The 22,264-nt window shown below is 48.9% G+C and overlaps 1 protein-coding gene and 1 long non-coding RNA gene across 3 annotated transcripts in view; one reads left to right on the top strand and one right to left on the bottom strand.

The window, feature by feature from the left end:
• The window catches only part of LOC140494475 (tropomyosin alpha-3 chain), a 112,774-nt gene extending 103,005 nt beyond the window's left edge, over window positions 1–9,769 (bottom strand). The window contains exon 1 of one of the 2 annotated variants that reach the window (XM_072593693.1): window positions 9,520–9,738. In XM_072593693.1, the coding sequence (XP_072449794.1) occupies window positions 9,520–9,633 (114 nt within the window). In that variant the 5' untranslated portion in view covers window positions 9,634–9,738. Of the gene's footprint in view, window positions 1–9,519 lie in introns of both variants that reach the window. The other variant, XM_072593690.1, reaches the window with a different exon arrangement.
• LOC140494476 (uncharacterized) overlaps window positions 1–13,289 on the top strand; it is a 37,102-nt gene extending 23,813 nt beyond the window's left edge. The window contains exon 3 of the long non-coding RNA XR_011963997.1: window positions 10,177–13,289. This is a non-coding gene — a long non-coding RNA (uncharacterized lncRNA). The remainder of the gene's footprint in view (window positions 1–10,176) is intronic.
• The last annotated feature ends 8,975 nt before the right edge of the window (window positions 13,290–22,264 follow it).

Below are 22,264 nucleotides of genomic sequence, written 5' to 3' on the forward strand. Positions count from 1 at the left end.
TTAGCTCAGCCGATGGCATTCCCACCCCAGAGTCAGAAGGTTATGGGTTCGGGTCACAGACACAGTGAGCTAGGGGGAGGGAGCTGATATTCCAGGATGCTGTGTTGATGTGGATGGAAACACAGAGCTGTGAAGGGAGTGCACAAATTCCCATCTAATAGGCCCAGGTCATCCGCAAAAAACAGGCTGATGTCAATGCAGCTGAGAAACGAGAGAGGGGTAGAATGTACAGCTGGTCAATGAAGCCTGTTTTATACTGCATGTCAAAATCAAATTTAGCCCCACTATTGAATCCAACTCCCTCACACTGTCACTCAGTAACCCCTTCAATCCCCAATCCAACTCCCTCACACTGTCACTCAGTAACCCCTTCAACCCCCAATCCAACTCCCTCACACTGTCACTCAGTAACCCCTTCAATCCCCAATCCAACTCCCTCACACCGTCACTCAGTAACCCCTTCAACCCCCAATCCAACTCCCTCACACCGTCACTCAGTAACCCCTTCAATCCCCAATCCAGCTCCCTCACACTGTCACTCAGTAACCCCTTCTACCCCCAATCCAGCTCCCTCACACTGTCACTCAGTAACCCCTTCAATCCCCAATCCAACTCCCTCACACCGTCACTCAGTAACCCCTTCAATCCCCAATCCAGCTCCCTCACACCGTCACTCAGTAACCCCTTCTACCCCCAATCCAGCTCCCTCACACTGTCACTCAGTAACCCCTTCTACCCCCAATCCAACTCCCTCACACTGTCACTCAGTAACCCCTTCAACCCCCAATCCAACTCCCTCACACTGTCACTCAGTAACCCCTTCTACCCCCAATCCAGCTCCCTCACACTGTCACTCAGTAACCCCTTCTACCCCCAATCCAGCTCCCTCACACTGTCACTCAGTAACCCCTTCTACCCCCAATCCAACTCCCTCACACTGTCACTCAGTAACCCCTTCAACTCCCAATCCAGCTCCCTCACACTGTCACTCAGTAACCCCTTCAATCCCCAATCCAACTCCCTCACACCGTCACTCAGTAACCCCTTCAATCCCCAATCCAGCTCCCTCACACTGTCACTCAGTAACCCCTTCTACCCCCAATCCAGCTCCCTCACACTGTCACTCAGTAACCCCTTCTACCCCCAATCCAGCTCCCTCACACTGTCACTCAGTAACCCCTTCTACCCCCAATCCAGCTCCCTCACACTGTCACTCAGTAACCCCTTCTACCCCCAATCCAACTCCCTCACACTGTCACTCAGTAACCCCTTCTACCCCCAATCCAGCTCCCTCACACTGTCACTCAGTAACCCCTTCAACCCCCAATCCAACTCCCTCACACTGTCACTCAGTAACCCCTTCAACCCCCAATCCAACTCCCTCACACTGTCACTCAGTAACCCCTTCAACCCCCAATCCAGCTCCCTCACACTGTCACTCAGTAACCCCTTCAACCCCCAATCCAGCTCCCTCACACTGTCACTCAGTAACCCCTTCAACCCCCAATCCAGCTCCCTCACACTGTCACTCAGTAACCCCTTCAACCCCCAATCCAACTCCCTCACACTGTCACTCAGTAACCCCTTCAACCCCCAATCCAGCTCCCTCACACTGTCACTCAGTAACCCCTTCTACCCCCAATCCAGCTCCCTCACACTGTCACTCAGTAACCCCTTCTACCCCCAATCCAGCTCCCTCACACTGTCACTCAGTAACCCCTTCTACCCCCAATCCAGCTCCCTCACATTGTCACTCAGTAACCCCTTCTACCCCCAATCCAGCTCCCTCACACTGTCACTCAGTAACCCCTTCAACCCCCAATCCAGCTCCCTCACACCGTCACTCAGTAACCCCTTCAACCCCCAATCCAGCTCCCTCACACTGTCACTCAGTAACCCCTTCAACCCCCAATCCAGCTCCCTCACACTGTCACTCAGTAACCCCTCTCCCCCCAGCGCCCTGTGTTACTGACTGTGTCTCTACTGATGTTAATCCAGCTCCCTCACACTCCTTCAGTAACCTCCTCCCCTGAGCTCACACTCGGTCTGTGCACGCTCTCGCTCAGTGTGCTCACACTCGGTCTGTTCCCACTCTTGCTCAGTGTGCTCACACTCGGTCAGTTCCCAATCTCGGTCAGTGTGCTCACACTCAGTCTGTTCATGCTCTCCCTCAGTGTGCTCACACTCATGTCTTTCATGCTCTCGCTCAGTGTGATCACACTCGGTCAGTTCCCACTCTTGCTCAGTGTGCTCACACTCGGTCAGTTCCCATTCTCGCTCAGTGCGCTCACACTTGGTCTGTTCACACTCTCGCTCAGTGCGCTCACACTCGGTCTGTTCATGCTCTTGCTCAGTGTGCTCACACTCAGTCTATTCCCGGTCTCGCTCAGTGCGCTCACACTTGGTCTGTTCACACTCTCGCTCAGTGTGCTCACACTCGGTCTGTTCCCGCTCTCGCTCAGTGTGCTCACACTCGGTCTGTTCCCACTCTCACTCAGTGTGCTCACACTCAGTCTTTCACACTCTTGGTCAGTGTGCTCACACTCAGTCTGTTCCCGCTCTCGCTCAGTGTGCTCACACTCGTTGTGTTCACACTCTGTCAGTGTGCTCACACTCAATGTGTTCACGCATCTTGCTCAGTGTGCTCACACTCAGTCTTTCACACTCTTGGTCAGTGTGCTCACACTCAGTCTGTTCCCGCTCTCGATTAGAGAGCTCACACTCAGTCTGTTCCCACGCTCACTCAGTATACTCACACTCAGTCAATTCATGCTCTCAGTCATTGTGCTCACACACAGTGTGTTCACACACTCGCTCAGTGTGTTCATGCTCTTGGTCAGTGTGCTCACACTCAGTCTTTCACACTCTTGGTCAGTGTGCTCACACTCAGTGTGTTCACGCATCTTGCTCAGTGTGCTCACACTCAGTCTTTCACACTCGGTCAGTGTGCTCACACTCGGTCTGTTCACACTCTTGCTCATTGTGCTCACACTCAGTCTGTTCCCACTCTCACGCAGTATGCTCACACTCAGTCTTTCCCACACTCGCTCAGTGTGCTCACACTCAGTCTTTCCCACACTCGCTCAGTGTGCTCACACTCAGTCTGTTCCCGCTCATGCTTAGTGTGCTCACACTCAGTCTTTCACACTCTTGTTCAGGTGCTCACTATCAGTGTGTTCATGCTCTCGCTCAATGTGTACACACACAGTCAGTTCACGCTCTTGGTCAGTGTGCTCACACTCGGTCTGTTCCCGCTCTCGCTCAGTGAGCTCACACTCGGTCTGTTCCCACGCTCACTCAGTATACTCGCACTCAGTCAATTCACGCTCTCAGTCAGTGTGCTCACACTCATGTGTTCACACACTTGGTCAGCGAGCTCACTCTCAGTGTGTTCACACACTCAGTCAGCTTGCTCACACCCGGACTGTTCCCACTCTCGCTCAGTGTGTTCCCATTCTCGCTCAGTGTGCTCACACTCGGTCTGTTCCCACTCTCGCTCAGTGTGCTCACACTCAGTCTTTCCCACACTCGCTCAGTGTGCTCTCACTCAGTCTGTTCCCGCTCATGCTTAGTGTGCTCACACTCAATCTTTCACACTCTCGCTCAGTGTGCTCACAATCAGTGTGTTCATGCTCTCGCTCAGTGTGCGCGCACACACAGTCAGTTCACGCTCTCGCTCAGTGTGCTCACACTCAGTCTGTTCCCGCTCTCGGTCAGTGTGCTCACACTCAGTCTGTTCCCACGCTCACTCAGTATACTCACACTCAGTCAATTCATGCTCTCAGTCATTGTGCTCACACACAGTGTGTTCACACACTCGCTCAGTGTGTTCATGCTCTTGGTCAGTGTGCTCACACTCAGTCTTTCACACTCTTGGTCAGTGTGCTCACACTCAGTCTGTTCCCACACTCACTCAGTATACTCACAGTCAATTCATGCTCTCAGTCATTGTGCTCACACACAGTGTGTTCACACACTCGCTCAGTCTGTTCATGCTCTCGCTCAGTGTGCTCACACTCGGTCTGTTCCCACTCTCGCTCAGTGTGCTCACACTCAGTCTTTCCCACACTCGCTCAGTGTGCTCTCACTCAGTCTGTTCCCGCTCATGCTTAGTGTGCTCACACTCAATCTTTCACACTCTCGCTCAGTGTGCTCACAATCAGTGTGTTCATGCTCTCGCTCAGTGTGCGCGCACACACAGTCAGTTCACGCTCTCGCTCAGTGTGCTCACACTCAGTCTGTTCCCGCTCTCGGTCAGTGTGCTCACACTCAGTCTGTTCCCACGCTCACTCAGTATACTCACACTCAGTCAATTCATGCTCTCAGTCATTGTGCTCACACACAGTGTGTTCACACACTCGCTCAGTGTGTTCATGCTCTTGGTCAGTGTGCTCACACTCAGTCTTTCACACTCTTGGTCAGTGTGCTCACACTCAGTCTGTTCCCACGCTCACTCAGTATACTCACAGTCAATTCATGCTCTCAGTCATTGTGCTCACACACAGTGTGTTCACACACTCGCTCAGTCTGTTCATGCTCTCGCTCAGTGTGCTCACACTCAGTGTGTTCACACACTCAGTCAGTGTGCTCACACTCGGTCTGTTCCCACTCTCGCCCAGTGTGCTCACACTCGGTCTGTTCATGCTCTCGCTCAGTGCGCTCACACTCAGTGTGTTCACACTCTCGGTCAGTGTGCTCGTACTCAATCTGTTCACACTCTCGGTCAGTGTGCACACTCAGTCTATTCCCGGTCTCGCTCAGTGCGCTCACACTCAGTCTCTTACGCTCTCGCCCAGTGTGCTCACACTCGGTCTGTTCCCGCTCTCACTCAGTGTGCTCACACTCAGTCTTTCACACTCTTGTTCAGTGTGCTTACACTCGTTCTGTTCACACTCTCAGTCAATGTGCTCACTCTCAGTGTGTTCACGCATCTTGCTCAGTGTGCTCACACTCAGTCTGTTCCCGCTCTCGCTCAGTGTGCTCACACTCAGTCTTTCACACTCTTGTTCAGTGTGCTCACAATCAGTGTGTTTATGCTCTTGTTCAGTGTGCACACATACAGTCAATTCACGCTCTCAGTCAGTGTGCTCACAATCAGTGTGTTCACACACTCAGTCAGCTTGCTCACACCCGGACTGTTCCCACTCTCGTTCAGTGTGTTCACGCTCTTGCTCAGTGTGCTCACACTCGGTCTGTTCCCACTCTCGTTCAGTGTGCTCACACTCGGTCTGTTCACGCTCTCGTTCAGTGTGCTCACACTCAGTCTGTTCCCACTCTCGTTCAGTGTGCTCACACTCGGTCTGTTCACGCTCTCGTTCAGTGTGCTCACACTCAGTCTGTTCCCGCTCTCGTTCAGTGTGCTCACACTCAGTCTGTTCCCGCTCTCGTTCAGTGTGCTCACACTCAGTCTGTTCCCGCTCTCGTTCAGTGTGCTCACACTCAGTCTGTTCCCACTCTCAGTCAGTGCGCTCACACTCAGTCAGTTCACACTCTCGGTCAGTGTGCTCATACTCAGTGTGTTCACGCTCTCGCTCAGTGAGCTCACACTCAGTCTTTCACACTCTCATTCAGTGTGCTCGCAATCAGTGTGTTTATGCTCTTGTTCAGTGTGCTTGCACTCAGTCTGTTCACACTCTCGGTCAGTGTGCTCACACTCGGTCTGTTCACACTCTCGGTCAGCGTGCTCACACTCGGTCTGTTCACTCTCTCACTCAGTGTGCTCACACTCGGTCTGTGCCCACTCTCGCTCAGTGTGCTCACGCTCAGTCTTTCACAGTCTCGCTCAGTGTGCTCACACTCAGTCAATTCACACTCTCAGTCAGCGTGCTCACAATCAGTGTTCACACACTCGGTCCATGTGCTTGCACTCAGTCTATTCCCGGTCTCGCTCAGTGTGCTCACACTCAGTCTTTCACACTCTTGTTCAGTGTGCTCACAATCAGTGTGTTCATGCTCTCGCTCAGTGTGCATACACTCAGTTTGTTCACGCATCTTGCTCAGTGAGCTCACACTCAGTCTGTTCATGCTCTTGGTCAGTGTGCTCACACTTGGTCTGTTCCCACGCTCACTAAGTATACTCGCACTCAGTCAATTCACGCTCTCAGTCAGTGTGCTCACAATCAGTGTGTTCACACACTCAGTCAGCTTGCTCACACCCGGACTGTTCCCACTCTCGTTCAGTGTGTTCACGCTCTTGCTCAGTGTGCTCACACTCAGTCTATTCCCACTCTCGGTCAGTGTGCTCACACTCAGTGTGTTCACGCTCTCGCTCAGTGTGCTCACACTCAGTCTGTTCACACTCTCGCTCAGTGTGCTCAAACTCAGTGTGTTCATGCTCTTGCTCAGTGTGCTCACACACAGTCAGTTCCCACTCTCGGTCAATGTGCTCAAACTCAGTCTGTTCACGCTCTCGCTCAGTGTGCTCAAACTCAGTGTGTTCACGCTCTCGCTCAGTGTGCTCAAACTCAGTCTGTTCACACTCTCGCTCAGTGTGCTCAAACTCAGTGTGTTCACGCTCTCGGTCAATGTGCTCAAACTCAGTGTGTTCACGCTCTTGCTCAGTGTGCTCAAACTCAGTGTGTTCACGCTCTCGGTCAGTGTGCTCAAACTCAGTGTGTTCACGCTCTCGGTCAATGTGCTCAAACTCAGTCTGTTCACGCTCTCGGTCAGTGTGCTCAAACTCAGTCTGTTCACGCTCTCGGTCAATGTGCTCAAACTCAGTGTGTTCACGCTCTCGGTCAGTGTGCTCAAACTCAGTGTGTTCACGCTCTCGGTCAGTGTGCTCAAACTCAGTGTGTTCACGCTCTCGGTCAGTGTGCTCAAACTCAGTGTGTTCACGCTCTCGGTCAATGTGCTCAAACTCAGTGTGTTCACGCTCTCGGTCAGTGTGCTCAAACTCAGTGTGTTCACGCTCTCGGTCAATGTGCTCAAACTCAGTCTGTTCACGCTCTCGGTCAATGTGCTCAAACTCAGTGTGTTCACGCTCTCGGTCAATGTGCTCAAACTCAGTCTGTTCACACTCTCGCTCAGTCTGTTCACGCTCTCGGTCAGTGTGCTCAAACTCAGTCTGTTCACGCTCTCGGTCAATGTGCTCAAACTCAGTGTGTTCACGCTCTCGGTCAGTGTGCTCAAACTCAGTGTGTTCACGCTCTCGGTCAGTGTGCTCGAACTCAGTGTGTTCACGCTCTCGGTCAATGTGCTCAAACTCAGTGTGTTCACGCTCTCGGTCAGTGTGCTCAAACTCAGTGTGTTCACGCTCTCGGTCAGTGTGCTCAAACTCAGTGTGTTCACGCTCTCGGTCAATGTGCTCAAACTCAGTGTGTTCACGCTCTCGGTCAATGTGCTCAAACTCAGTCTGTTCACACTCTCGCTCAGTGTGTTCACGCTCTCGGTCAGTGTGCTCAAACTCAGTGTGTTCACGCTCTCGGTCAATGTGCTCAAACTCAGTCTGTTCACACTCTCGGTCAATGTGCTCAAACTCAGTCTGTTCACACTCTCGCTCAGTGTGTTCACGCTCTCGGTCAGTGTGCTCAAACTCAGTGTGTTCCCACTCTCGGTCAATGTGCTCACACTCAATCTGTTGACGCCCTCGCTCAGTGTGCTCACACTCAATCTTTCATGCTCTTGCTCAGTGTGCTCAAACTCAGTGTGTTCACGCTCTCGCTCAGTGTGCTCACACTCAGTCTGTTCCCACTCTCGGTCAGTGTGCTCACACTTGGTCTTTCACGCTCTAGGTCAGTGTGCTCACACTCAGTGTGTTCACTCATTCGGTCAGCATGCTTACACTCAGTGTGTTCACACTCTCTCTCGCTCAGTCTGTTCACGCTCTTGCTCAGTGTGCTCACACTCAGTTTATTCCCACTCTCGGTCAGTGTGCTCACACTCAGTGTGTTCACGCTCTCGGTCAGTGTGCTCACACTCAGTCTTTCACGCTCTCGCTCAGTGTGCTCACACTCGGTCTGTTCCCACTCTCGCTCAGTATGCTCACACTCGGTCTGTTCCCACTCTCGGGCAGTTTGCTCACACTCAGTCTTTCACGCTCTCGCTCAGTGTGCTCACACTCAGTCTGTTCCCACTCTTGGTCAGTGTGCTCACACTTGGTCTTTCACGCTCTAGGTCAGTGTGCTCACACTCGGTCTGTTCCCACTCTCGCTCCGTGTGCTCACACTCAGTCTTTCACGTTCTCACTCAGTGTGTTCACGCTCTCGCTCCGTGTGCTCACACTCTCCAGTCGTGAATTCACACTCACTCTGAGCTAATACTGGCAGTTAATGAGGTTACAATAACCAATCGAAGTGATGAATCATTTGGCACTGACTGGAATAACTGAAGCATTTTGGGTAAAAATTCCTCTTCTGTCCTATTGGATTACCATAAGAGGAAGAGAGTGTGTTGTTTGGAGCTGTCCTTCCTCCGTCCCTGCCCAGTTTGACTGTCATTAACGATGATCATTGCCACACTCTCTCTTCAGGCAGCTGCCTCTCCCAATTCCTCTGGGGCTTTTGCAATCTTTTCTAACCCTTCAGATATTGTGGAATCTGCCTGAATTTACAACACGGGCCAGGACTCAGCCTTTATCTCTTCATGACTTTCATTCTCTCTCACAGTCTCTTATTTTCTTTCTCTCTCTCTCTCTCTCTCTCTCTCTCTCTCTCTCTCTCTCTCTCTCTCTCTCTTTCGCTTGCTCTCTCGTTGTTGTCTAACCTTTCCCTGCTCACTCTCTTTACGTTTCTGTTTCCCTTCATGTTTTCTTTACATCCCCTCTGTTAATAAGAATACTAAGTCTGAAGCCACACGACACCAGGTTAGAGTTGAACCGGTTTATTTAAAATCACCAGCTTTCAGAGCTAAACTCAACTTCACCCAATGAAGCCTGTGATTTTAAATAAACCGGTTCAATTGTAACCTGGTGTCGTGTGGCTTCTGACTTTGCCCACCCTAGTCCAACATCAGTCTGTCATATTTTCTAACCTTTTTGTTTATTCATTGAGCAGGATTTTGACTTTGTTTTCAGAACAGGTGAAAGTATTCGCTGTTCAAAATCTGGCTTTACCCAGATAAGGATCAGGATCGACTTGCTCCTCGGATTGTTTCCTTCAGTCTCTCTTGTTGTTTTTTAAATTTTTTTCTCTCTTTATATCTTTCAAATCCCTGTATCATTCCCTTCGTGACAAACCCGAAGTGATTCCCAAATGACCCATTGTACGATCCATCTTTATCCTCCTGCCCCCTTTTGTCCTCCCCTTCGTCTTCATCTGAATACTTTAACTGCCTCATTCGCCTCTCGACAAACCCCCCAAGTTTTACACTCCCACTTACGGTCCCAGCCTGGACAATTTCCACCAGTTTCCTCTGCCCAAAAGTGACTGCAATATTTGAAGTGCATTTATCTAGCCTCACACTTGATTCATGTTACTCTGCAACCCCGCCCCCCCCCAGTTAGTTTTTCCCAGTTGGGAAAACTGGGCCCTCACCATCTTCCCCACCATCCAGCTGCTCCACTCCTTTACGGACACCAACCTGCTTGTACTTCTCTTCTGCGGCTTTCTTGTCCGCCTCGGCTTGCTCTGCCCGGTCGATGGCATTCTCCTTATCCAGCTTCAGCATCTGCATCTTCTTCTTGATGGCTTCCATGGCTGTTGGAGGGGTCTGAGGACTGACCGTGCGAGGTCCGGAAACACAGAGGGTCTCTCTGAGAGAGCTTGTACTGGAGGGCGAGCTGCTGCAGCAGAGTGAGGCAGTGAGAGCCACTGAGCTTGGCCAGGTTCAACTCCCCCCTCCCCTGCTTTAAATTCCTCAAAGGGAAAGGCAGGACATTCTTGGGAAAGGCTCTCCTTTCTCCCCGATGGATTGTGCTCCTTGGATTTGCAGGCTGCCTTTGGAATGAGCTGGTGTAATCAGCTGCACTTGGTCATTGCCCGTATATGGGGCTGTGTTTATTCGGCAGAAGATCAAGTTGCTGTATTTAAAACCCGAAGACAGGTTCTGAGAAGGGGAGAAGGTGTTGACATCAACGTGACCTCCCTTTTTGACAAATTCATCAACGCCTCGCAAGTCTGTTGAAGGGAACCCCTCCAGCTTCTTAAGCAGCAGTGACAATGTTTTGCCAGGGGGGGATTAGGTTGGCTGGGTTTTAAATGCTTCCCTCTCTCACTCGTGTTTCATTAACCCTTTCAGGATAAGTTTGCATCCAGATGAAGATGACGATGGGTTTGAAAAGCCTCTGGAAATAAAAACGCTGGTGAAAACCGTGAGGGTGAAAAGCTGCTGTCTTTGTCCACACTGGATTTCTGTGACTCTAGTCCCACAACAATCCTAGCAGACACTAAAGGCTCTTTAAAATATCTGAGCAAGCCAGTTAGATTTGATTAGGTCCTTATAAAGAACTGGAGTATTGTTTTATACACTCACTGCCATAATAGGCCGGACAACTTGATGCAATGTCACATCCTTTTCTCATTTGTCAAAACATAGTAATCCAGGTCCACTCTGGAAGCAAAGATCAGCTTTTTTTTTACTGTTAATGAAAATAATCTGATTTCAACCCCTCTCCCTCCTTCACTCTTGGTGACAGAGTGCTTATGATCCTGCAATGGTTAACCAGAGATAAGAAGGAATGATCTATCAGCAAGGATTCAAATTGCATCTTTGTCAATTCCAATTCGGTGCACTTAATAAGCCTGGAACTTTAAGGCATGGTGGCTCAGTGGTTAGCACTGCTGTCTCATAGCACCAGGGACCCAGGTTCGATTCCAGCCTTGGGCGACTGACTGTGTGGAGTTTGCACATTCTCCCTGTATTTGCGTGGGTTTCCTCCGGGTGCTCCGGTTTCCTCCCACAATCCAAAGATGAGCAGGTCAGGTTGGATTGGCCATGCTGAATTGCCTATAATATCCAGGGATGTGCAGGCTAGCCATGGGAAATGTGGAGTTAGGGGGATAGGGTGGGAGTTTGGCTGGTCTGCTATTCGGTGGGTCACTGTGGACTTGATGGGCCAAATGGTCTCTTTCCACCCTGTAGGACCTCTATTCTATCATCTGGTGTTATAGCTGAGATTTTCATGGACTAAAATGGTATTAAAACAGGGAAAAATATGGACATAAACTGACTCTAGTGGGTCACAGCTGAGACACTGTTCATGAACTCAATGTGGGGTAATCAAAGCCACCCAATGAGACATAATATTTCCGAGAGGTGGTGGAATTGAGATCTACATCGTTTCCTTCCGTTTACAGCAGTATGATTATTTCTCACGTTGGAGATAAAAGACTTGCCAACCACTTGGCCAATGTGCAAAGAGAATGGAGTCATTCTGGGAAACGTAGAAACAGAATTTCAGTAGCTGCTTTCAAGCAGCAGGGCAGAAAGAAAGGAAAAATAATCCACAACCATCCCAGCTGGAAGCCCCCCTCTCACACTCTTCCCCCTCTTCCTTTGAGCTTCTCTGATCACAATGTCCAGTGACAAAGGCAATTAGAAAAACACCAATTCACTGGCAGCTGGCGGGAATCAGCTCCTGCTGAGTCACCCACTTAAAACGATTGTGTTTGGGTGAAAAATCCAACACCTCAAGAAGGACTTTTTCACAGCACAGTCTTTCTGTAACAGACAGATTTATAAACCTTAGGCCTATGTTTGTGTGTGTCTCGTGCAGTGGGGTTACCTGCCTCATTGGGGACCGAACCTGGCTATCAGCCTCTGCTCAGCTACTTTTGTTGCGTATCCCGAAGTTTGCCTTGGAGGACGGTCTAAGGCTGAATGTCCCTGACCGCAGACGTGTTCCCCGACTGGGAGGGAACACCCCAGTGTTGTGCGGTGTCCCTTCATCCATTGACGTAGTGTCTGCTCGGTCTCACCAATGTATCAGGCCTTGGGCCATCCTTGCCTACAGTGGATGAGACAGACAACATTGACTGAGTGGTATGAATACCTGCCGTGTGCATGGTGGGCGCTGTCCCCAGTATAATGGCGGTATCCATGTCAACACTTGCGGTGGTTGCCATGACAGGGTTGTGGTCAATGTTGCCCTGAAGGCCGGGCAGTTTGCAGTGAACAATGGTCTGTTTAGGGCTTGGTACTTGTTTAAAGGCAGGCAGTGGAGGTGTGGGGAAGCTCTTGGTGAGGTGCTCATCCTCATTGATAATGTGTTGCAGGTCTCGAAGAACATGGTGTAATTTTTCAGCCCCTGGGAAGTACTGAACAACGAAGGGTACCCTGTCAGTTGCAGCACGTGTCTGTCTCCTGAGAAGGTCATTACCGTTCCTTGCTGTGGCACGTCGGAACTGGCGGTCGATGAGTTGAGCATCGTACCCCGTTCTTGTGAGGGCATCCTTGAGTACTTCCAGGTGTCCGTCATGTTCCTCCTCATCTGAGCAGATCCGGTGTATGGGTAGGGCTTGTCCGTAGGGAATGGCTGTTTTAATATGTTTTGGGTGGAAGCTGGAGAAGTGTAGCATTGTGAGGTTGTCTGTGGGTTTGCGGTAGAGTGTGGTGCTGAGGTGCCCGTCCTTGATGGAGACGCACGTGTCCAAGAATGAGACAGACAGTCGAGAGTAGTCCATGGTGAGTTTGAGGGTGGGATGAAACTGGTTGATGTCACTGTGTAGTTTTATCAGTGAATCCTCACCATGGGTCCAGAGGAAGAAAATGTTGTCAATGTACTTGGTGTACAATGTCGGTTGGAGATCCTGCATACAGAAGAAGTCTTGTTCAAACTTGTGCATGAAACTGTTGGCATATTGGGATGCAAATTTGGTCCCCATGGCTGTTCCGTGTGTCTGGATGAAGAATTGGTTGTCAAAGGTGAAGACGTTATGATCGAGGATAAAGTGGATGAGTTGTAGGATGGTGTTTGGAGATTGGCAGTTGTTGGTGTTGAGTACTGAGGCTGTTGCCGCGATGCCATCCTTGTGGGGGATGCTGGTGTAGAGTGCGGAAACGTCCATTGTGACGAGGAATATTCCCGGTTCGACTGGTCCGTGGGTGCTGAGTTTCTGGAAGAAATCCGTAGTGTCGTGACAGAAGCTGGAGGCCCCCTGTACAATAGGCTTCAAGATGCCCTTGACATAGCCAGAGGGTGTGAAACCCATTGTACAGGGGATCCTCAGCTTCCACTGTGACACCTATTGTCTGAGCTGGGATGTCACCTTTTGTCATAAAACCTGAAGTTATCTTGAGAAGTTGACTTAGAAGAAGTTCTGGGATTTACATATTAATGAACCGAAACTTGCAACCCATTCTAAAAGATGAAAGATTTAACAATCCAGGTTTGTTCACTATATCATTTCAGTTTCATGACACTGTAATCTTTTGCTAAATAAACCTGTTGAGCTATAACCTGCTGTTGTGTGATTTTTAACTTCTTTATTTTGAACGCAGGAGACTGAGGAGGGATCAAAGAGAAGTGTATAAGATCATGAGAGGCACGGATAGGGTGACTGCACTCAGACTTTTTCCCAGGGTTGGGGAATCGAGGACTAGAGGGCATCAGTTTAAGGTTAGAAGGGAAAGGATAAAAGGGAACCTGAGGGGCTGGGTTTTTACCCAGAGGGTGGTACACATATGGAATGAGCTGTCAGTGGAAGCGGCTGAGACGGGTACATTAACAACATTTCAAAGGCATTTGGACAAATACATGGATAGGAAAGGATTGGAAGGATATGGGCCCAGTGCAGGGACATGGGGTTAGCATGGACGGACATTTTGGTTGGCATGGACCAGTTTGGGCCGAAGGGTCTGTCCCTGTGCTGTAGGACTCCATCTCCCTATCCATGACACTATAACTGGTAGGTGGGGGAGGCTCTCTAAATAGACTCATTCTCAATGGTGGGAGTACCCTGCACCTCAGTGTTAACGCTAAGACTGAAGAGACTGAAAATATTTTCAGCCAGAAGGGCCAAGTGGATAATCTGTCTCTTCCTCATCATGAGGCCTCAGCATTGAGGGTTCTCACTCTCAGGATTAATACACCAGAACTTGCTGTGACCCTCGACAGGCCATTCCAGTACAGTTACAACACTGGCATCTACCCAACAATATGGAAGATCCCAGGTATGTCCTGTACAGAAAAAGCAGGACGAATCCAACCCAGCCAATTACCATCCCATCTGTGTACTCTTGATGGTTAGTGATGTGATACGATCTTCAGGGTGTTTGTGGGTATCTGCTCCCCTGACCTTTCTACGTGGTCATATTCATGGGGCTGTCCAAAGGCCTTTGGTGAATGTCTGCAGTGCCTCTTGTAGATAGTACACACTGCTGCTACTGAGCGTCAGTGGAGGAGGGAATGGATGTGCGAGTATGTGGTACCATTCGGGTGGAGAATGGTATTGTGCTTTCTGACTGTTGTAGGGGCTGCAATTTAGGCAGGTGGATGGTATTCCATCACACTCCTGACTTGTGTGGGAAATCAGGAAGTGAAGTTTTCTTTCTGCAGGATTCCTACCTTCTGACCTGCTCTTGTAGCCCATAGTATTTATAGGGCTGATCCAGTTCAGTTTCTGGTCAATGGAAACCTCCAGGACATTGATAGTGAGGGATTCAGCAATGGTGGTGACACTAAATAACAAAGATGATTAGATTCTCTTTGAGATAGGGACGGTCATTGCCCAGCATTTGCATGTCACAAACGTTACTTGCCACTTGTCAGGCCAAAACTGGACATTGCCCAGGTCCTGCTGAATTTGAACATGTTCTACTTTAGTGTCTAAGGGGTTGCAAATGGTGTTGAACATTCTGATGGTCTTCAGGGAACATGCCCACTTTTTGATGGAGGTAAGGTCATTGATGAAGCAGCTGAAGTGCTGAGTGAATGATCTATCTTGGCTTCCTCCAGGGCTCTCCAACATCACAGATACCAATCGTTCCATGTGATATCAGGCAATGTGTGAAGGCATCGGACTCTACAAAGACTGTGGGTCCTCACAGCATTCCGGCAATAGTATTGGAAACGTACCGCCCCAGCCAACCCCTTCCAGTACAGCTGCAACACCGACATCTATCCACAAATGTGGTAAATTGCCCAGGTATGTCCTGTACACATCAAGTAGGACATATCCAACCTGGCCAATTACCATCCCACTAGTCTACTCTTCATCGTCAGTAAAATGGTGGAAGGTGTCACGAACAGAAGCAGCACCTACTCAGCAATAACCTGCTCAGTGACGCCCAGTTTGGGTTCCCCCTGGGTCACTCAGCTCCTGACCTCATTACAGCCTTGGGTCAAACATGGACAAAAGAGCTGGATTCCAGAGGGGAGGGGAGAGGGATTGCCCCTTGACATCAAGGCTGCATTTGACTGGGTGTAGTGTCAAGGAGTCCTGGCAAAACTGGAATCAAAAGAAACAGGGGGCAAACCCTCCACTGGTTAAAGTCATACCTGGCACAGAGGAAGGTGGTTGTGGTTGTTGGAGGTCAGTCATCTCAGCTCCAGGACATCTCTGCAGGAGTCCCTCAGGGTAGTGTCCTAGGCCCAACAATCTTTAGTTGCTTCATTAACGACCTTTTCTCCATTAGAAGGTGAGAAGTGGGGATGTTCATTGTGCAATCATCAATCTTCAGTAGCCACACAAATGCCAGGCTTTGACCATCTCCAATAAGAGACCATCTAACCACCACTTCTTGACATTCAATGGTGTTACCGTCACTGAATTGTCCCACTGGGGGTTGCCATTGGCCACAATCTGTATTAGAACAGTTATATAAGCACACTGACTACAAGAGCAGGTCAGAGGCTTGGTATTCTGCATCGTCTGTCAACCACCTACAACCCACAAGTCAGGAGTATGATGGAATACTCTCCACTTGCCCGGATGAACTGGGCAAGAAGCTCGACACCATCCAGGACAAAGCAGCCTCTAACACCATGTCCAACAGCTTCAACATTCACTCTTGTCAGTCCATCTACCATTAAAGGCTTCTTTCCACTTGATTTAAAATCCTCCCATGCTCACATCTTCTCTATCTCTTTAGTCTCCAGTAGCACTCCAATTCTGGCCTCTTAAACATCCTGATTTTTCATTTGTGATCCCTGGATGTTCCACCAGTAGTGGCGGTGTCTTCAGTTTCAAGGGTTCTAAGCTGTGAACCTCGGAGGCCATGGCTGGTAACTTTATAGATGACACCAAAATTGGAGGTGGAGTGGACAGTGAAGAGGGTTACCTCAGATTACAACAGGATCTGGACCAGATGGGCCAATGGGCTGAGAAGTGGCAGATGGAGTTTAATTCAGATAAATGCGAGGTGCTGCATTTTGGGAAAGCAAATCTTAGCAGGATTTATACACTTAATGGTAAGGTCCTAGGGAGTGTTGCTGAACAAAGAGACCTTGGAGAGCAGGTTCATAGCTCCTTGAAAGTGGAGTCGCAGGTAGATAGGATAGTGCAGAAGGCGTTTGGTATGCTTTCCTTTATTGGTCAGAGTATTGAGTACAGGAGTTGGGAGGTCACGTTGCAGCTGGACAGGACTTTGGTTAGACCACTGTTGGAATATTGAGTGCAATTCTGGTTGCCCTGTTATATGAAGGATGTTGTGAGTGACCTTATAAAGAGTCCAGAACTAGAGGGCATAGGTTTAAGGTGAGAGGGGAAAGATTTAAAAGGGACCTAAGGGGCAACGTTTTCACTCAGAGGGTGGTGCATAAATGGAATGAGCTGCCAGAGGAAGTGGTGGAGGCTGGTACAATTGCAACATTTAAAAGGCATCTGGATGGGTATATGAATAGGAAGAGTTTGGAGGGATATGGGCCAGGTGCTGGCAGATGGGACTAGACTGGATTGGGATATCTGGTCAGCATGGACGGGTTGGACTGAAGGGTCTGTTTCTGTGCTGTATGTCTCTATGACTCTGGAATTCCCTTCCTAAATAAGTATCTGCTTGATAATGCACCTGATGTCCTTATAACATACCTGGTTAACCAACCTTTCAATCATTAGCCCTTATTTGGCCCATGTTGCTTCATAATGCTCTGTGAAGTCCTTTGGGGTGATTTATTGCACACTGGTGCTCGATGAATGCAATGTCTTGCTGATGCTGTTGGAACACTCATCATACAGACTGGGCTGCTTTGATACGAGAAGGGTCGACCACTTTCACAGGACAACCAGGGCTGCGTAATAAGTGCTGGCCTGACATGCATTCCTCTCAAGCTAGAAATGTTCACATTTTAAAAAGTCACTTTGTTGGGAGTGTCGACCCTCACTTTGGTCAAAATGATGACATGATGGAATCTAGCCTGAAGAAAAATGGTTTAAAGCTAAAGTTTGACGACAGAATCTATGATCATTCGTGAAATTGTCAAACAAGTAGAGAAATGATCGTTTTCTGCATCATTTTAATCTTTTAATAAGACCATTAGCCAGAGGAGCAGAAGAAGTCCATTGAGTCTGTTCTGCCATTCCGTGGGATTGTAGCTGAGCTGATAATCCTGAACTCCGCTTTGCTGCTTTTTCTCCATAATGTTACTGATTAAAAAATTGTCTCAATATACTTAATGACCCAGCCTTGACGGCCCTGTGTGGTAAAGAGTTCCACCACTTTGCTACACATTGAGAGAAGAAATTCCTCCCCAGTTCTTCTCATAAATGGGTGATCCCTTATTCTGAGATGATGCCCTTTGAACCTGGAGTCTCCCATGGCGGGTAAAGAACCTTCCCACATCTACACGGCCAACGACCCTTTTAGGTTTCAACAAGGTCGCTCCTTACTCTTCTAAACTCCAATGGGTACAAGTCCCACCTTCACAACCTCTCCTCATAAAACAGTGGGTCCACACATGGAGTTGACCTACTGACCCTTCTCTGGGTTGCCTCCAATGCTAATACATCTTTCCTTTAATAAGGGAACCAAAAATATTTAGTCTTGCAGCTGTAGTCTGATTGGTGCCTTGTGTAGATTTAGCAAGACCCTTTCGAAATAAAGACCAACATTCCACCTGTGATTTAGTTTTCTGATGTATACAGAAGGCCTCCCTAATCCGTCTGTTCCCAAATTCAGCCCCACTATTCTTCCCACCAAAGTAGCTAACCTTTCAGTTCCCCATGTTCCAACTGTTAAGCTTTTGCCCACCTGTTAACCTCTCTAGATCCCTCTGCAGACTCTTAATGTCATCGTCAGCATTTGCCTTCCCATCCATCTCTGTCTCATTTGCAAACTTGGCTACTGTACATTGATGTTCCTGATCCAACCCATTAATATATACCGTAAATAGTTCCTGCCCTAGCATTGATCCTTGTGGCACAAAATGATCCCCTTATTCTAACTCTGTGTTCTGTTAGTTCAATCTATGTTGACATTCCACCTCCAACACCATGGGCTCTTCTCTTAGTTAAGGTGCCCAATGTATGGAATCTTATCAAATGCCACCTGAAAAGGCATATACATTATATCGACTGCTTTCCCTTTACCAACCCTCCTTTTTAATCTCTTCACAGTGTTCTAGTGTGACCACGGCCGATCTTGTACCTCCTCTCCTTACCAACTTCCACTCCGTATATTTCAATCCACTTACCCCCAAAAAAAACCTCCAACACACACAGAAATTGCCGGAAAAGCTCGGCAGGTCTGGCAGCACCTGTGGAGAGAAATCAGGGTTCTGAGAAAGGATCACTCGAACCGAAACGTTAACTCTGATTTCTCTCCACTGATGCTGCCAGACCTGCCGAGCTTTTCCAGCAATTTCTGTTTTTTGTTTCTGATTCTGCAGTTTTGTTTTTGGTTTTTATTTAATATTTAATTCACTGCCACTTCTCTTCGGGGGATGCTCACCTTGGGAGATGTTCTCCTCCACTCTCTTTGACAGGATTCTCATTCCAGTCTCTGTCTTGTCCACCAGTTCTGAGGAAGGGTCACTCAAACTGCAACATTAACACTGATTTCTCTCCACAGTTGCTGCCAGAACTGCCGAGCTTTTCCAGCAATTTCTGATATTTCCGCGGTTTTTAAAAAGTTTTGACTTGAGTTTTTTAAGTATTCGAGTTTCAAGTCTAATCTCTTGTCTCTTATATGGCAGCTCTCTGGTTTTATGAAAGAATTTGAGCAGTCAGGGGATTGTACAATAAAGGCTTTTGTTGAATGTCTAGTAGGTTGGTTCTCTGGTGAATGAGTATTTATCCAACATTTGATACAGTTTTTAATGCAAGTGTTAAAAGTCACAGGAGTTGTGGCAGCCATCTTAACAACCTCTTTCTGTCCTTATTTTAAAATGTTGACTGCAAATTCACAATATGAGATTGCTTTACCTGACAAATAAATAAGTTCCATGATGTAGGTGGCACGGTGGCTCAGTGGTTAGTACTGCTGCCTCACAGCGCCAGAGACCCGGGTTCAATTCCCACCTCGGGTGACTCTCTGTGTGGAGTTTGCACATTCTCCCCGTGTCTGCGTGGGTTTCCTCCGGGTGCTCCGGTTTCCTCCCACAATCCAAGGATGTGCAGGTCAGGTGAATTGGCCAGGCTAAATTGCCCTGTAGTCTTAGGTGCATTAATCAGGGGTAAATGTAAGGGAATGGGTCTGGGTGGATTACTCTTCGCAGGGTCGGTGAGGACTCGTTGGGCCGAAGGATGTTTTCACACTGTAGGGAATCTAATCTAAACACATAAACAAATCTCCAAAGGAGATGAAGATTTTAGACATTAGAAATTGAGTACAATGAATTGAAAGTCATAATCACTCTGGAGACCAGAACAATGAATGTTGCTTTTCTTTTTGATTGGAGAGTTATAATTAGATATAAGTCTGGTGCTCTCTCGGGTAGGAATATTGGCCTTTTACTCTAGTTTAGATGGTGGATGAGGGTGGTAGGGGGTTGGTGGGGGGATGGGCAGGGGTGAGGGGTGGGTGGTGGGGGGATGGGTGAGGGTGGTGGGGGGGTGGGCGGGGTTGGTGGAGGGATGGGTGGGGCTGGTGGGGGGTGGACGGGGTTGGTGGGGGGGGTGGACGTGGTTGGTGGGGGGGGTGGTGGGGGTGGTGGAGGGATGGGTGGGGGTGGTGGGGTGGACTGGTGTGGACGGGGATGGTGGGGGGATGAGTGGGGCTGGTGGTGCGTGGTGGGGGGATGGGCTGGGCTGAGGGTTAGTGGGGGATGGGTGGGGGTGGTAGGGGGTGGACGGGGTGGTGGAGGGTGGTGGTGGGGTGGGCTGGTGTGGACGGGGATGGTGGGGGGATGGGTGGGGCTGGTGGTGCGTGGTGGGGGGATGGGCTGGGCTGAGGGTTAGTGGGGGATGGGTGGGGGTGGTGGGGGGATGGGTGGGGGTGGTGGTGGTGGTGGGTGGACAGGGTGGAGGAGGGTAGTCGGGGGATGGGCTGGGGTGTACTGGGCAGGGGTTGGAGGAAGGTGATGGGGGGGGGGTGTACTGGAGTGGATAGGGTTGGACAGGGTGGGCAGGAAGAAGAAAATTGATGTGAAATGTTGTCTTCCTGCCTGTAAACCCCCAGCACATTACCTCAAACCACAGCCAGTGAACCTCTACCCCCTGACTCTCACTAATTGCTGAGCATCTCCAAGAAGTTATTGGCATCATTTTTGGCACCAATTGCAGATGACACTTTTTAAATACTCTGTGGGCTGTGTCCCCCGTTCTGACCACACATATTTTGGGAGGTGTAATACATGATCTCTCACCTTCAACTGCCCCTCACCCAGAGACCAGTCATAACTCATCACCCATTTAACCATCAGAGAACCACACCTTCCCAAGACTTCTATGCCCTGGCTTTGACATTCGAAGATTTGGTCACACAGTCGTCGAGATATACAGCACGGAAACAGGCCCTTTGGCCCAACTTGTTCATGCCGACTCGGACTTCCTAAACTGAACTCGTCCCATTTGCCTGTATTTGGCCCATACCCCTGTAAACCTTTCTTATCCATGTACCCGTCCAAATGTACTTTAAATGTTGGAATTGCACTCACCCCTATCACTTCCTCGAGCAGCTGGTTCAATATATGCACCACCTACATTGTGGAAATGGTGCCCCTTGGCTCGCTTTTAAATCTTTCCCTTAAACCTGTGCTCTCTAATTTCGGATTCCCCTATCCTTGGGGGAAAGACTTTGGCTATTCACCTTATGGATTCAGACAGAACTGAAACAGACCCTTCGGTCCAGTGCGTCCATGCCGACCGGTTTAACCAAGCTGAACTCGTCCCGTTTGCCTGGGTTGGGTCAATATCCCATTAAACGTTTCCTATTCATGTACTTGTCCATCTGTCTCCTGGTCTGAAGCAATGGGAAAGGAAGTGGCAAAGATTGTGTGGCAATGATGCAGTTGCTTTGATTGTGATGTGACTTTGCTTCTCGCAGGGAACCTTAACTCATGCACAAAGGTCTCCATTGTCTCCCACAGCATCAGAAACTGGGCGCGCATATTGTGGAGTTGAAGATCCAACAGACATTTATTGCAGCTGGCCATGATGTACAAACATTCCATTCCTCAGACACATCGGAGCTATTATTAAAGTTGTTATATTACAGCAGGACAGTGTGTTCCCTGCAGATTGCTATGTTTCCAGTGATCCCAGTAAGAGAGGGTATGAGATCTTAATGTCTTTACGTTCCATGCTATGACACAGTGATAAGGCCATGAGCGTGTCTCTTTAAGGAACCCTGACATAGGGACGGTGAAACAGCTGTAAACTTCACAATTTAACTTTAAGTTAATTTTAATTTAAGCCTTGAGCTGTTGTAAGTTGAAATAGCAGAAGGTGTAAGTAGCTGAACCAACTTTCATTTGGCTGTCCTCTTCCACTCAAATTCCAGAGATTCCATCCTGAACCTGTGAAAATGAGCAAGGGCTTAAAATTTATTGTATTGCAGAAAACAGAAATGTCAGCATCCTCCTCCCTTCATCATTAATCAGTACCCACACACATTATTCCCTTTAACTCTTCATTTCAAATACTGCTACTCTGAGTAATACCTGTGTTTCACCTTGTAAGCCACACTCTCTGTCTATAAAGCCATATTAATTATAATTTGTTATCATTTATTATGAGTGTGGGTGCCCTCCCCCCACTTTAACGTTAACAGTGAATCTTTTATCAACACTCAAGAAGCTTGATGCCATCCAGGACAAAACAGCCCCCTTTGTTTAGCACTACATCCACAATCATCCACTCCCCTCCATCACCAACGCTCAGAAGCAGCAATGTGTATTATCCACAATAAAAGAACAAATGCTGTAAATCAGAAACAAGAATAAAAATTGCTGGAAAAGCTCAGCAGGTCTGGCAGCATCGGTGGAGAGAAATCAGAGTTAATGTTTTGGATT

This window comes from Chiloscyllium punctatum, chromosome 24, assembly GCF_047496795.1.
Source record: "Chiloscyllium punctatum isolate Juve2018m chromosome 24, sChiPun1.3, whole genome shotgun sequence".
NCBI classification, from domain to species: Eukaryota; Metazoa; Chordata; class Chondrichthyes; order Orectolobiformes; family Hemiscylliidae; genus Chiloscyllium; species Chiloscyllium punctatum.